The sequence below is a fragment of the Pan troglodytes genome, chromosome 9 (genome assembly GCF_028858775.2).
Source record: "Pan troglodytes isolate AG18354 chromosome 9, NHGRI_mPanTro3-v2.0_pri, whole genome shotgun sequence".
NCBI lineage: Eukaryota > Metazoa > Chordata > Mammalia > Primates > Hominidae > Pan > Pan troglodytes.
The window spans coordinates 95,484,157-95,499,516 of NC_072407.2; the positions used below are offsets into that span (position 1 = coordinate 95,484,157).

Consider the following 15,360-nt stretch of genomic DNA (forward strand, 5'->3'; position numbering starts at 1 on the left):
GAGCTTTGCTGCATATGATTAAAACAAAATTGAACAAGCCATTTATCAAGTGAATAATTGTTTAACTGTGCAGTTAATGAATCTCGAGTTTACATGAAAGCTGAATTGTGTTCAGCTTCAATAATTTAGTTTTAATAACTGGTTCTGTCTTCACTAATTGAAACATTTAAGCTTTACTGCACTTTCTAATCATGACAAATTTTCAAAGAGGTACACAGGAAAAGAGATATAGTGAAATCAGGTTAGAAATAATTGGTAATAGTAAAATGTTAACATTTTCTGTGATTTACAGTTTTCCAAACTAACAAATAACTTTGAAAAACTGAGATTACATCAGATGAAACAAAACAAAGTTCCACAAAAAGAATTACGACACCTTAAAGAAGAAATACCCTTTGAACTGAGCAATTTGAACCAGAAATTAGAGGTGAGATATATTATCTTAGTTTCTTCATGTGTATTAAAGATTGATTCCTATTGTTGTGGGCTATTTGTCTCTAGTGTCCACAATGGTGTCTTCAGTTGTGGTAATAAACACTATTACAAACTAACTTCTCACTGAATATATTTTCTTAGTGCACCTTCCCCTCAGGCACTTAGTGAATTAAAACATCACTTTGATGTATACATCTTTTGCATATATCAGCATTTTGGGAGATTAAAAAAAAAAAGAGCCAAAAAAGTCAAAAGAAACTGCAGCTGTTGAGTAAAATTGAAGGACACCCCTGGGGTCAGTTAAAGTGAATATCTAATAAATCTTTTAATGGCCATTTAGCTATTAGGTAGTTAAATCCCAATGAAGCCTCATCACAGTTTTTAAAACAGGGCTTGAAGTTTCATGGTTTTTTTTCTTTAAAGGCATAATGTCACTCCAATTCAATTGCCCCAAAGCATTCAGAATTTCTAAAATTTTGGTCTCTAAAAAAAATTCACTATGTCCTCATAACTATATATATCTACTATGTACCCACAAAAATTAAAAACAAAAAACTTTAAAAATACACTGTGTCGTTGATGCACTTATTCTTGTCTTCTTCGTTTTCCAACCTTGGAAAAAACAAACCAGCTATTTTTCTTCCCTGTGTTCTTGAGCATTCCTCCTACAAGTCATGGAACAGCAGAAAGATTACACTATAAATCCCTATCATCTACTTTTACCTGGATTCTCAGTACTGCCCAATTATTATTTTTTAATTGACTTCAAGTTGACCCTTATGTTATCCCACTTAATTTCTTTCATTTTTCTCAAGCCCTAAACCCCAGCATCCCTCCCCTTGCCAGCACTTTTTCATCTTATTCTTTAATTAAAAAGTCCTTCTACTTTAAAATATCTTAAAGAACAGAAAAAAATTAAATCTGGGATCACAGCCCTAAAATCAGCTTATTATAAGATCTTTGTAGGAAGTCCTAGATTTTAATCTTTAAAAGTCCAGCACATTTTACATGCTTCTGAATAATACATAGTTTTTTAAAAAAACAAACTTACCTTCACTAAGTAAGTTGGCCCTCTAGGAAAATGCACTGTGTTGTACTCCCAGGCTCTTGCAGTGGTACAACCAGACGGGCTTCAGAAATATCCTGACCTCATGGAAGATGCCGATAGATGTGCACTGTAATATACATGTGCTTTCACTGAAAATGAAGAGATTGAGTCACTAATTTTCCATTCGACTGACTTTTCATGGGCTTTTGTGGGAGAACTACATTAATAAAAATTTTTCAGACAAAAAAAGCCTTAAGTTAGTATCAAGTACTTTGTGTATGCACATTTTACATTTAGGAAACTAAATATTTACATTATATATATGTAATGAAATTATAGTGAAAATTTGTAGCAAAATGTTTTGATATGTTTGTACTTACACAAAAGTTTTTAAAGACTCTATGCAGATATACAGTTTAACTTGAAATAATTATAAAAACACTTCATGTACCTATTTTTACTTATAGCCATCTGATAAATTAATGTGTAAGAGATTGGCCCTTCCAGTTTTAGTCTGCAGGTAAACCTGTTTTACCTTTGAGGTGTTTAATAGAAGTATAGTAATAGCAGTGTACCACATGTAGTAGTCGAAGAACATGATCACTGATAACTGAAAACAGGCCTTGCCTGACTCATGTGTTTGCCCTGTGACCTTTAGGCAAGTTGTTTGCCTCACCAAGATTCCATGTTGTCATCAGTAAATGGGGTTTAAAATACCTTATATGTAACATTGTTGTTATGGTGAAAAAAATTTAGATGCACACTGAAGCGTTTAGGGATGAAAACACACGAGGTCTAGAAGTCACCTTAAAATATACCAACAAAAAAGGGTGAAGAGATAGGAGAAGTAAAGATGGACTAAGTTGATGGTAGTTAAACTGGGTGAAGGGTACATGGAGGTTTGTTTTACTCTGTGTGTATGAAAATCTTCATAATAAAAAGTTAAAACCGTTTTATAGGTGAAGGTCTCCAACATATAGTAATCACTAAAGACCATCTCCAATATTTATTAGAGGGCTTTTTAAAACATCTAATAATACAGCTATCAAGAGAAACTAATTTTAATGACCCTGATCCACTCTCAACCTTAAAGATCCAGAAAAACTTTTCCAGCCATGAAGAACTTACTGTTGGAGGTCCAGGCAAATCTACAGACCCTCTGAAGCCTATCGTGACAACTCCAGTCTCTATAAAAACCCTTATGAAGCTCTCTAGGTCCCTGCATGGTTCCATACTATTGGATATATTGCGCTGACTCGCTAGTTGTGAAACCAGTACATCTGACAAGAATAAGGAAGCCAGGATTGTCATAAGCACCTGCTGATATGTTTGTGACACACATTTCTAGCTATTCTTGGCCACGCTTCTACCTGTTGTAGTATTTATAAGAAGTTGAGGTTAATGCTTCTGCCTCTAAAACATCCTGGGGAATATTTATTTTCAAGATTATTTGAGGTTAATGAGTAAGAAATGCTAAATATTTCTATTATCTAAAACCTGTGAACAGCTTAAGTCAATCTTGCCCAAAATTTGACTTCTAACTCCAAAGATTCCTTTTTAAATTAAAAGTAAACAGAAATTTTTTAAATCTAGATTGCATTAATTTGAAATGTTAGCTATTTTCTACTAGAACCTCATTTTATAAATTTGCCATTATTGCTAAAGACCCTGTTTTTATGTACCTAATTTTTGTATGTCGAATGTCAAAATCGAAGTCAATAACTTTAAATGGACTATCTCCATTTATCATAGTAAATATAGTCTGTTTATCATGAGCTACTGTTATATGTGGAGGGTCTTTCCATATTTCTTCTTCGACCTTAATACCATCACTTAATATCAGGTCACCCACCTTTCATTAAAGTAAAAACTTCCTAATTTATAGCCTTCCTTCACTGATTGTTTAGGCACTTATGGATTTTAAAAACTAAAATTTCCTTAAATGTTCTTTAAAATTATTTCTGTGTAGAAAATATGAAATGCCATGTTCTTCTCATTTTAACAAAATAAAGCTTTCATTCTCTAAATTAGCATTTGTTTTCCAGCATTGCCAATCCAGTCATTTCAACCATCTTCAAAACAATAGTAACCACTCTGACTATAATGAACTGTTCCAATTTGATATATTGTGGGAAATAGCTAAGATAATCATAAAATCCTCTGCATGGCTTTTATGTGTCAGCATTATTGTACTTAACATACTGACATATTGTAAAATTATTTGTTTGTGTGTATAGTTCCCTACTTTATTATATATTCCTTGATTTTTTCTTTCAAAAATTTTTTTTAATTATGAAATAGTTCCAGATTTTCTTCTTTCCACAGAACCTGGTAGACATTAACTGCTAAATAAATATTACTGAATTGAGGGTTGAAAACATCACTACATTCATGCCATGTTTCTATATGCAATAATATACAGCCATGGACTTAGTAGCTATAAAGTTTGTTTCCAACCATGTTGTTTTCTTTACAACATTTTTTGAGAATGTTTAAATTCTAGGAAATGCCAATACTGTACCATGTTTTTGTTCGTACATTCATGTAATATAAGTGGCACCTGGCACTTTGTCAGGCACTGTGAATGGTACAAAAGTAATAAAGAGCCCTTACCCTCAAGTTGTTTAAAGCCTGGACAGAAAGATAGGATATAAATGGTCAGCCCTAGGCAAAATGGAGAAGCAGCGATGTCTTCTTTGGCATCCCCAGAGCTATATCCTTTGCTCATGTTATTAAGATATGAACAGATAATCACGCTGTATAACTGCACTACTTGACCAAAAACCTGAAGAACTGATCCTGCTTTATCAACCTACTTCTACCATTTCTTTCCCAGTTATACCAATTGGTACTGCCTAAATGAGGCCTGGCCATGGCCACAAGGGGCAAAGTCACTGTCTTAGTTAGTTCAGGCTGCTATAACTAAATACCATAGACTGGGTGGCTTAAACAACAGACATTTATTTTTCACAGTTCTGGAGGCTGGTAGTCCAAAATCAGAGTGCCCGTGTATTAATCCATTCTCACACTGCTATAATGAACTACCTGAGACTGGGTAATTTATGAAGAAAAGCGGTTTAATTGACTCACAGTTCCACAGGTTGTACAGGAGGCATGGTTGGGGAGGCCTTGGGAAACTTAGAATCATGGCAGAAGGCAAAGGGGAAGCAAGGCATGTCTTCACGTGGCCAACAGGAGAGAAAGAGAGAGAAAAGGGGGAAGTGCTACACACTTTCAAACAACCAGATCTCATGAGAACTCTATCAAGAGACAGCACTAGGGAGATGGTGCTAAACTGCTAGAAACCACCAGGCTGGGCGCAGTGGCTCACGCCTGTAATCCCAGCACTTTGGGAGGCTGAGGCAGGCAGATCACGAGGTCAGGAGTTTGAGACCAGCCTGACCAACATGGTGAAATGCTGTCTCTACTAAAAATACAAAAAATTATCCGGGTGTAGTGGCACGTGACTGTAATCCCAGCTACTCAGGAGGCTGAGACAGGAGGATCACTTGAACCTGGGAGGTGGAGGTTGCAGTGAGCCAAGATCGTGCCACTGCACTCCAGCCTGAGCAACAGAGCGAGACTCCATCTCAAAAAAAATAAAAAAGAAAAAAAAGAAACCACCCCCGTGCCCACCAGCCACCCCCCAACACACACACACACTCGGGATCACAATTCAATGTGAGATTTGGATGGGGACACAGAGCCAAACCATATCCCCCAGCATAGTCAGATTCTGGTGAGGGCCCTTCTCCTGGTTCACAGATAGCTGTCTGCTCTTTGTATCCTCAGATGGCAGGGAGAAAGAAAGAGAGAGGAAACAAAATCTCTCATAGCTCTTCTTATAAGAGCACTCATCCCATTCATGAGAGCTTCACTCTCATGACTTAATTACCTCCCAAAGGCCCCATTTCATAATGCTGTCACTTTGGGGTTTAGGCTTGACATATGTATTTGTTCTGGGGGACACAAACATTCAGTCCTTAATAGTCACTAAATAAGTCCAAGCCCCACCCTCTAAAAAAACAAAAGGAGAAATTTGGCAACTGAGTGAATGAAAGAAAAAATATTTCGTGTCAAGAAATAGAAAGAAAGTAGTGGCAAATGCAAAAAAAAAAAAAAGTTGTTTGAAATTCCCTTATTAGTAATAAGTATTTGTTATAAGACAGACTTTTTACATTTTTAACAATAAGTGGCAAATTCTGTATTTTCCTAGCAAAAATTAGAGATGGTAAAAAATCCAACATGAATGATTTGACACCTTTTCTTTTGTTTGTTTTCCCTAATAGGTAAAGAATGGATTTACTTTTTTTTTCTCAGAATGAAGATGTACAAATGAAAGAAGCCTTATTTGCTGTACTTTAAAATGAATAACATTTTTAAATATGTTTGTCTCCCCATTTTTTAAAAGGAATTTAGAGCAAAGTCAAGAGAATGGGACAAGCAAGAGATATTATATCAGACTCATCTGATTTCTTTAGATGCTCAACAAAAATTATTATCTGAGAAGTGTAATCAGTTTCAGGTAAGTTATCTAATACTATTCTCTAAATCAAAAGCAGAAGTTAAATATTGGTATCTTTACCATTCAGCAGTAATCTATTTACAAACAGACATGCCAACTAAGAAAAAATAACGAGAGTAGGTCCAAAGGTGGGTACAGTCACAAGTGCATAGAATATCTGTTAATATCTGTTAATTTAGTCTACATGTCTCAAAGGATGGAGCTATTTAAAATTCCATTGTTATTGTGTCATTAAATAGCATATGTTTTTGTATGCCTACAGGCAAGGCACTCAAAGAATTTACGATTGCTTGCTTTACTTTGTATTTCCCTGGCTACTTGTAAGACTGAACATCTCCTCATATACTTTTTAGCCTATCTCAGGTCTTTCTGTGAATTGCCTATTCATAAACTTTGCCCATTTTTCTTTTGCATTGTTTGCCCTTTTCTTATTGATGTGTAGAAGTGTTTGTACACTAGGAATTATTAACTCTGTTACATGCACTGACAACTTTTCCCCTACAATCAAATTGTTTGTTTTTATTTATTTTTGGTTATAGACTTTTTTCAACCATTGTATAATTGAATTTTTTACACCTTCTAGATTTTTTTTCTTGCTTAGTATGGCTTTACTACCACTAACCTCCTTCTCTACTCTACATCTTTGCTCTGAGGTTATACAAATATATTTTCTCTTTATGCCATCTGAAATTGAAATTTTAAAACAAATATAAGACTGAATTACAAAGACCCAACTTTCATTATGTAGTAACATATTTAAAGATATTCCTACTAATTCTTTTCTATCATTCTTGAACTTCATGTAAGCTTAAATATGACATTCTTCATTTGAGTTACACAGTTTTTATATTTTTCAGAAACAGGCACAAAGTTACCAAACTCAACTAAATGGTAAAAAACAGTGCTTAGAAGACAGCAGCTCTGAAATTCCTCGTTTGATATGTGACCCAGATCCCAATTGTGAAATCAATGAAAGAGATGAGTTCATTATTGAAAAACTGAAATCAGCTGTAAATGAGATAGCACTAAGCAGAAATAAATTACAAGATGAAAATCAGAAGCTCTTGCAAGAACTGAAAATGTACCAAAGACAGTGCCAGGTGAAGATTAATTTTTTTTCAACTAATATTGTCCATGACTTGTATAAATGGTAACTCAACACATATAGAGATTAGAATGATTAGAATGGTAGTTTTCTATTATTAATATATGTGAAGATTCCATTCATATTTCCTCTTAGTAATTCGCACTTGATGCGTAGATTCAATAATCCCATAAGTATGTTACCACACTTAGAGTGCACTTTGGTTCTGCGGTGGCATAATAATAATGTATTACCAGTGCAATATAATAGTGGTCACTTACGGACCTCTATGCCTTTAGCCATGTACTACCCTCTTCCCCCACTATTTTCTCTTACCCTGTGTTTCTTTGACTCAGAAGAATCCTGGGTTAAAGATACAGGAAATCGTGAAGGGTTCAACAATTTAGTAACCTCAGTGAGAGCTATGGAGATGACTCCAGTGATTTATCACTGGTAATCTTATCATAATCATTTATCAAACAGTAACCTAGAATTTATTTTTAGGTAACTTTCACATTGACAAATATGATTGATGGTTTAACAAGCATTAATTTTTTTCTTAACTGAATAATGTTTTTTTCTTTTTTGTCTATTTCTTGCAACCTTTAGGAAGGTTATACAGCATTCATCAAAATTGGTCATTACCAATTTCTTTACAAAATATGTATTTCTTATTCATTAGTACTTGAGACGTTCTTTTATCTCCCATTTTAGGTTTTTTCTCCCACCTCCAAATATTCAGCCTGTTTCTATCACTTCCTCCATGACAGTTGGCCGATATCTTTTCCCCACTCTATTCCCTCGTCTACCTAGCATACATGATTGAGGTAAGGTCACTGCCTGAGAACTTCCATTTCATTTCCTTGAGATATACCACCCCAAGATCTTTCGCCACTTAAACTCCCAGGGTCATTTCTTAGTCCTCAGCCAACTCCTCATTCCCCCACCGTGCCACATCATATTTGGGATTATATAGGGAGTTAGTCCTTTAACTTCTTTCTCTGCCAGCATCTACTGTTCTATGTTCCTCTTTCCCCATGCTTGGTAAGGGACAGAATACAAGGCTCCCAGTCTCTCCCATTCAGAGGCAATTGTAAGACATACATATTCCCCACTTCAAACTCCAGCTTTAAGGAGGGAGGTCTTATTCTAATACAAGTTAGAATACAGATGTAAACCAATAAAGAAAGCTAAACTACAAACACTAAATGCAGAGGAAGCCAGAAATAGTCTGGAAATAGCAAAGGTATTGATGGTGTTTTCTCTGGCTTCATTCTAATATAAATGAGGTTAGCACTCATTCATCTGCTCTAGAGGGTGCCTAGGGGCTTCTAAGTGCTTAGCATCAGCCCACCTCCGACTGTCTGAGCTGTGTTTGCATGACTGTGGGTCATGCAGTGATGGGGTCTTTCCTTCTCAGAGGCTGCTGCCTTTTGCTTCGCTAAGTATATGACAACTGGTCATGCTTTCTATTTAAAGGCAACCTATACTTACATTTTGCAGCTGTCTTTGTACTGCTGGAATCTGCATCAGAATCACATTCAGTATGATATTCCCCTTCCTGTGTCCATGTGATCTCATTTTTCAATTCCCACCTATGAGTGAGAATATGCATATGTAACTAACCTGCACAATGTGCACATGTACCCTAAAACTTAAAGTATAATAAAAAAAAAAAAAAAGAAAGAAAGAAAGAAAGAAAAAAAAAAGAATCACATTCAGTAAATAAGAAAATTGTTGTTCTTGGTACTTCCCAAGTATTCTCCTCTAGGCTTTGGGTCATCCAGCGCCAACCAAAGCATTCTCTGCTTTGTCCCTTCTTCTTTTGGCAGGGGAACAGGTGGTGGTGGTTGGTTACATAAATAAGTTCTTTACTGGTGATTTCTGAGATTTTGATGCACCCATCACCTGAACAGTTTACACTGTACCCAATTTGTAGTATTTTATCCTTCACCACCCCCCACCCTTTCCCCTGAGTCCCCCAACATCATTCTTATGCCTTTGAAGTCTAATAGCTTAGCTCCTACTTATGAGTGAGAACGTAAGTAGGAGCAATAACAAAATGATGTTTCGTTTTCCATTCCTGAGTTACTTCACTTAGAATAATGGTCTTTAATTCCATCCAGGTTGCTGCGAATGCCATTATTTTGTTTCTTTCTATGGCTGTGTAGTATTCATATATATATATACGTGTATATATATATGCGTGTATATATATATATACACGCATATATATATACACGTATATATATATATACGTATATATATGCCACATTTTCTTTATCCACTCATTGATTGATAGGCATTTGGGCTGGTTCTATATTTTTGCAATTGCAAATTGTGCTGCTATAAACATGCATGTGCAAGTATCTTTTTCATATAATGACTTCTTTTCCTCTGGGTAAATACCTAGTAGTTAGATTGCTGGATCAAATGGTAGATCTATCTTGAGTTCTTTAAGGAATCTCCACATTGTTTTCCATAGTGGTTATACTAGTTTACATTCCCACCAGCAGGGTAAAAGTGTTACCTTTTCACCACAACCATACCAACATCTATTATTTTTTTGATTATGGCCAGTCTTGCAGGAGTAAGGTGGTATTGCATTGTGGTTTTGATTTGCATTTCCCTGATCATTAGTGACGTTGAGCATTTTTTCATGTGTTTGTTGGCCATTTGTATATCTTCTTTTGAGAATTGTCATTCATGTCCTTAGCCCACTTTTTGATGGGATTGTTTGTTTTTTTCTTCCTGATTTGTTTGATCTCCTTATCAATCCTGGATATTAGTCCTTTGTCAGATGCATAGTTTGTGAAGATTTTCTCCCACTCTGTGGGTTATGTGTTTACTGATTATTTATTTTGCTGTGTAGAAGCTCTTTAGTTTAATTAGGTCCCATCTATGTATCCTTGTTTTTGTTGCATTTGCTTTTGGGTTCTTGGTCATGAAGTCTTTGCCTATGCCAATGTCTAGAAGGGTTTTTCCAACGTTATCTTCTAGAATCTTTATGGTTTCAGGTCTTAGATTTAAGTCTTTGATCCATCTTTAGTTGATTTTTGTATAAGGTGAGAGATAAGGATCCAGCTTCATTCTTCTCCAATTATTCTTGCCAATTATTCCAACACCATTTGTTGAACAGGGTGTTCTTTCCAGACTTTATGTTTTTGTTTGCTTTGTCAAAGATCAGTTGGCTGTAAGTATTTGGGTTTATTTCTGGGTTCTCTATTGTGTTCCATTGGTTTCTGTGCCTATTTTTATACCAGTACCATGCTGTTTTGGTGACTATAGCATTATAGTATAGGGTATTTGGTAATTTGATGCCTCCAGATTTGTTCTTTTTGCTTAGTCATGCTTTAGCTATGCAGGCTCTTTTTTTGGTTCCATATGAATTCTATGATTTTTTTTCTAATTCAGTGAAGAATTATGGTGGTATTTTGATGGGAATTTCATTGAATTTGAAGATTGATTTTGGGAGTATGGTCATTTTCACAATATTGATTCTACCCATCCATGAGCATGGGATGTGTTTCCATTTGTTTGTGTCATCTGTGATTTTTTTCAGCTGCGTTTTGTAGTTTTCCTTGTAGAGGTCTTTCACATCCTTGGGTAGGTATATTCCTAAGTATTTCTTTTTCTTTTCTTTTTTTTTTTTTTTTGCACTATTGTAAAAGAGGTTGAGTCTTTATTTGATTTTCAGCTTGGTCACTGTTGGTGTATAGCAGTGCTACTGATTTGTGTACATTGATTTTGTATCCTGAAACTTTACTGAATTCATTTATCAGTTCTAGGAGCTTTTTGGATGAATCTTTAGAGTTTTCTAGGTATATGATCATGTCATCAGTCAACAGAGATAGTTTGACTTCTTTTTTACTGATTTGGATGCCCTTTATTTCTTTCTCTTGTCTGATTGCTCTGGCTAGGACTTTCAGTACTATGTTGAATAGAAGTGCTGAGAGTGGGCATCCTTGTCTTCTTCCAGTTCTCAGGGAGAATGCTTTCCCCATTCAATATAATGTTGGCTGTGGGTTTGTCGTAGATGGCTTTTATTACCTTAAGGTATGTCCTTTCCATGCCAATTTTGCTGAGGGTTTTAATCATAAAAGGATGCTGGATTTTGTCACATAATTTTTCTGTGTCTATTGAGATGATCGTGTGATTTTTGTTTTTAATTCTGTTTATGAGGTGCATTGCATTTATTGACTTGCATATGTTAAACCATCCCTGCATCCCTCATTTGAAACCCACTTGATCATGGTGGATTATCTTTGTGATATGCTGTTGGATTCAGTTAGCTAGTATTTTGTCCAGGGTTTTTGCATCTATGTTCATCAGGGATATTGGTCTGTAGTTTTCTTTTTCTCTTATATCCTTTCCTGGTTTTGATATTAGGGTGATACTGGCTTCATAGAATGATTGAAGGTAGGATTCCCTCTTTATCTTTTAGAATAGTGTCAGTAAAATTGGTACCAATTCTTCTTTGAATGTTTGATAGAATTTAGCTGTGAATCTGTCTGGTCCTGGACTTTTTTGTTGGCAATTTTCATATTACTGTTTTTTTTTTTTTTTTTTAAACAGTGTCTCACTCTGTTCCCCAGGCTGGAGTGCAGTGGTGCAGTTTCGGCTCACTGCAACCTCTGCCTCCCTGGTTCAAGCAATTCTTCTACCTCAGCCTCCTGAGAGCTGGGATTACAGGTGCCTACCACCACACCCAGGTAATTTTTGTATTTTTTAGTGTATTTTTGTGTTGTTGGCCAGGCTGGTCTCGAACTCCTGAGCTCAAATGATCTGCCCGCCTTGGCCTGCCAAAGTGCTGGCATTACAGGCATGAGCCACCGCACCCGGCCTATATTACCATTTCAATCTCCCTGCTTGCTCTCGTTCTTTTCAGAGTTTCTGTTTCTTCTAGGAGTTTAATCTAGGAGGGTTTACTCTAGGAGGGTTTACTCTAGGAGGGTTGTATATTTCCGGGAATTTGTCATCTTTTCTAGGTTTTCTACTTTGTGCTTGTAAAGGTGTTCATAGTAGCCTTGAATGATCTTTTGTATTTCAGTAGTATCGGTTTGAATATCTCCTGTTTCATTTCTAATTGAGCTTATTTGGATCTTCTCTCTTCTTTTCTTGGTTAATCTTGCAATGGTCTATTGATTTCATTCACCTTTTCAAAGAGCCATCTTTTTGTTTCATTATCTGTTGAATTTTTTTTGTTTCAATTTCATTTAGTTCTGCTCTGATCTTTGTTATTTATTTTCTTTTATTGGGTTTGAGTTTGGTTTGTTCTTGTTTCTCTGGTGTCTTGAAGTGTGATCTTAGGTTTGCTATTTGAGTTCTTTCAGACTTTTTGATGTAGACATTCAATGCTATGAACTTTCCTCTTAGTACTGCTTTTGCTGTATCCCAGAGGTTTTGATAGGCTGTGTTACTATTATCGTTCAGTTCAAAGAATTGTTTAATTTCCATCTTGATTCCATTGTTGACCCAATGATCATTTGGGAGCAGGTTATTTAATTTCCATGTATTTGCATGGTTTTGAGAGTTCCTTTTGGAGTTGATTTCCAATTTTATCCCACTGTGGTCTGAGAGAGTACTTGCTATAATTTCAGTTTTCTTAAATATGTTGAGACTTGTTTTGTAGCCTATCTTGTGTTCTTTCTTGTAGAATGTTCCATGTGCTGATGAATAGAATATATATTTGCAGTTGTTGCATAGACTGTAAATATCTGTTAGCTCCATTTGTTCTAGGGTATCATTTAAGTCCATTGTTTCTTGGTTGACTTTCTGTCTTGATGACCTGTCTAGTGCTGTCACTGGAGTATTGAAGTCCCCCACTATTACTGTGTTGCTGTCTATCTCATTTCTTAGGTCTAGTGGTAATTGTTTTATAAATTTGGGAGCTCCAGTGTTAGGTGCATATATGTTTAGGATTGTGATATTTTCCTGTTGGACTAGTCCTTTTATCATTATATAATGTCCCTTTTTGCCTTTTTTTAACTGTTGTTGCTTTAAAATCTGTTTTATCTGATGTAAGAGTAGCTGCTCCTGCTTGCTTTTGGTGTCCATTTGCATGGAATATCTTTGTCTGCCCCTTTACCTTAAGTTTGTGTGAGTCCTTATGTGTCAGGTGAGTCTCTTGAAGACAGCAGGTACTTGGTTGGTGAATTCTTATCCATTCTGCCACTCTGTATCTTTTAAGTGGAGCATTTAGGCCATTTACATTCAACATTAGTATTTGGAAGTGAGGTACTATTATATTCATCATGCTCGTTGTTGCCTGAATACTTATTTTTTTCATTGCATTATGGTTTTATAGGTCCTGTGAGATGTATGCTTCAAGGAGGTTCTATATTGGTGTATGTTGAGGATTTCTTTCAAGATTTAGAGTGCCTTTTAATGTTGGCTTGGTAGTGGTGAGTTCTCTCAGCATTTGTTTGTCTGGAAAAGACTGTATCTTTCCTTCATTTATGAAGCTTAGTTTCACTGGATACAAAATTCTTAGCTGATAATTGTTTCGTTTAAGGAGGCTAAAGATAGGATCCCAATCCCTTTTAGCTTGTAGGATTTCTGCTGAGAAATCTGCTGTTAATCTGATAGGTTTTTTTTTAATAGGTTACCTGATGCTTTTGCCTCACAGCTCTTAAGATTCTTTCCTTTATCTTGACTTTAGATCACCTGACGACTATGTGCCTAGGCAATGATCTTTTTGTGATGAATTTCCCAGGTGTTCTTTGAGCTTCTTGTATTTAGATGTCTAGATCTCTAGCAAGGCCAGGGAAGTTTTCCTCAATTATTCCCTCAAATATGTTTTCCAAACATTTAGATTTCTCTTCTTCCTCAGGAACACCAATTATTCTTAGGTTTGGTTGCTTAACATGATCCCAAACTTCTTGGAGGCTTTGTTCATTTTTTTAAATTCTTTTTTGTCTTTGTCAGATTGGGTTAATTTGAAAGCCTTGTTTTCAAGCTCTGAAGTTCTTTCTTCTGCTTGTCCAATTCTATTACTGAGACTTTCCAGTGTATTTTTGAATATCTCTAAGTGTGTCCTTCATTTCCAGAAGTTGTGATTTTTTTAATTTATGCTATCTATTTCTCTTTTTTGATTTCTTAAAGTTGGTATTCACCTTTCTCTGGTGCCTCCTTTAGTAGGTTAATAATTGACCTTCTGAATTATTTTTCTGGCAATTCAGAGATTTCTCCTTGTTTTTGATCCATTGCTGGTGAGCTAGTGTGATCTTTCAGGGTTGCTGAAGAACCTTGTTTTGTCATATTACCAGAATTGTTTTTCTGGTTCCTTCTTATTTGGGTAGACTATGTCAGATGGAAGATCTGGGGCTCAAGGGCTGTTGTTCAGACTCTTTTGTCCCATGGGGTGCTCCCTTGATGTGGTGCTCTCCCACTTTCCCTAGGGATGGATTCTCTTGGCCCTCCTGGCATGTTCCTACAGTAGTTCTTGGAGCAAAAGTTCATGATGTGTCTCTCCAGACACTGCTATGTCTGTCCAAGTAGGAGCTGCAAGTTAGTCCTGCCTCCCATCTGCCATTTTTCCCTGCTTTGTCTCTTCTTTAAGTCTTTTTGGATTTGATCCATACAAATCAATGTTCTGCTCAGGCTCATTTTGCTCTGTTCTATTTAGTTTGCCTGAAACATATTTCACTAGTAGGCCCAGTTATCAAGTCTGGTTCTACCCTTCAGTGAAGTTCACCTTCTTCACTAACATCAGTTCCTTTTAATATCCCCAAAAATAATTCTACTGGGGCCATTTACAGGATCCAAGAGCAGCCCTTTTTCAGGCTGAGAGTCAGCTTTTGTTTTTGGCTCACTTGTGGGATAGAAGTGGCTACTTTTACACCTGTATTCTTTGGGGAAAAAAAGATCCTCTGTACCTCTTTCTTGGCAGTATGACTGACTTTCTCTATAATGCTTTCCTTGATGAACTCCACCTTTCTCCTCCTCAGAACTTTATTGTTTATATTTTTCCAGGAAGTAGAATGGAGAATCTTGTTAAAAGAAAAAATGCTGCAAACAGGGAAAGACTGTACATTGAGGAACATTATTATAACATTCCTAGCTAGGATCACCATCTCTATTCTCCCTCCAAATAAATGCCTTAAGCCTATGCTTCTCACACTTATCACAATGACACACTCCTGGTGGCAAGGAGAGGGAGAGTGCATGCAACTTGGGAGTCAATGTGTAGCAGGAAGTAAGAAGAATCAAACCAGCTGCTGGCCAAGGTTGCCCTGTCATTTACTGATATTATTTAATTAACTTACT

The 15,360-nt window shown here is 36.1% G+C and overlaps 2 protein-coding genes across 20 annotated transcripts in view; one reads left to right on the forward strand and one right to left on the reverse strand.

The window, feature by feature from the left end:
* The window catches only part of SLC36A4 (solute carrier family 36 member 4), a 275,950-nt gene that overhangs the window by 240,650 nt on the left and 19,940 nt on the right, over positions 1-15,360 (reverse strand). For 2 of the 3 annotated variants that reach the window (XM_063784409.1, XM_063784410.1), the window contains one exon: positions 1,487-1,632. The gene's annotated coding sequence lies outside the window, so the exon portion shown is untranslated. Of the gene's footprint in view, positions 1-1,486; positions 1,633-8,586; positions 8,688-15,360 lie in introns of all 3 variants that reach the window. The other variant, XM_063784408.1, reaches the window with a different exon arrangement.
* The window catches only part of DEUP1 (deuterosome assembly protein 1), a 102,415-nt gene that overhangs the window by 33,986 nt on the left and 53,069 nt on the right, over positions 1-15,360 (forward strand). For all 17 annotated transcript variants that reach the window (XR_010147110.1, XR_010147107.1, XR_010147108.1 and 14 more), the window contains 3 exon segments: positions 293-427; positions 5,895-6,008; positions 6,866-7,108. Coding sequence is in view for 9 of the 17 variants with exons in the window: in XM_016919899.4 (XP_016775388.1) it covers positions 293-427; positions 5,895-6,008; positions 6,866-7,108 (492 nt within the window). In the remaining 8 variants the exon portion in view is untranslated.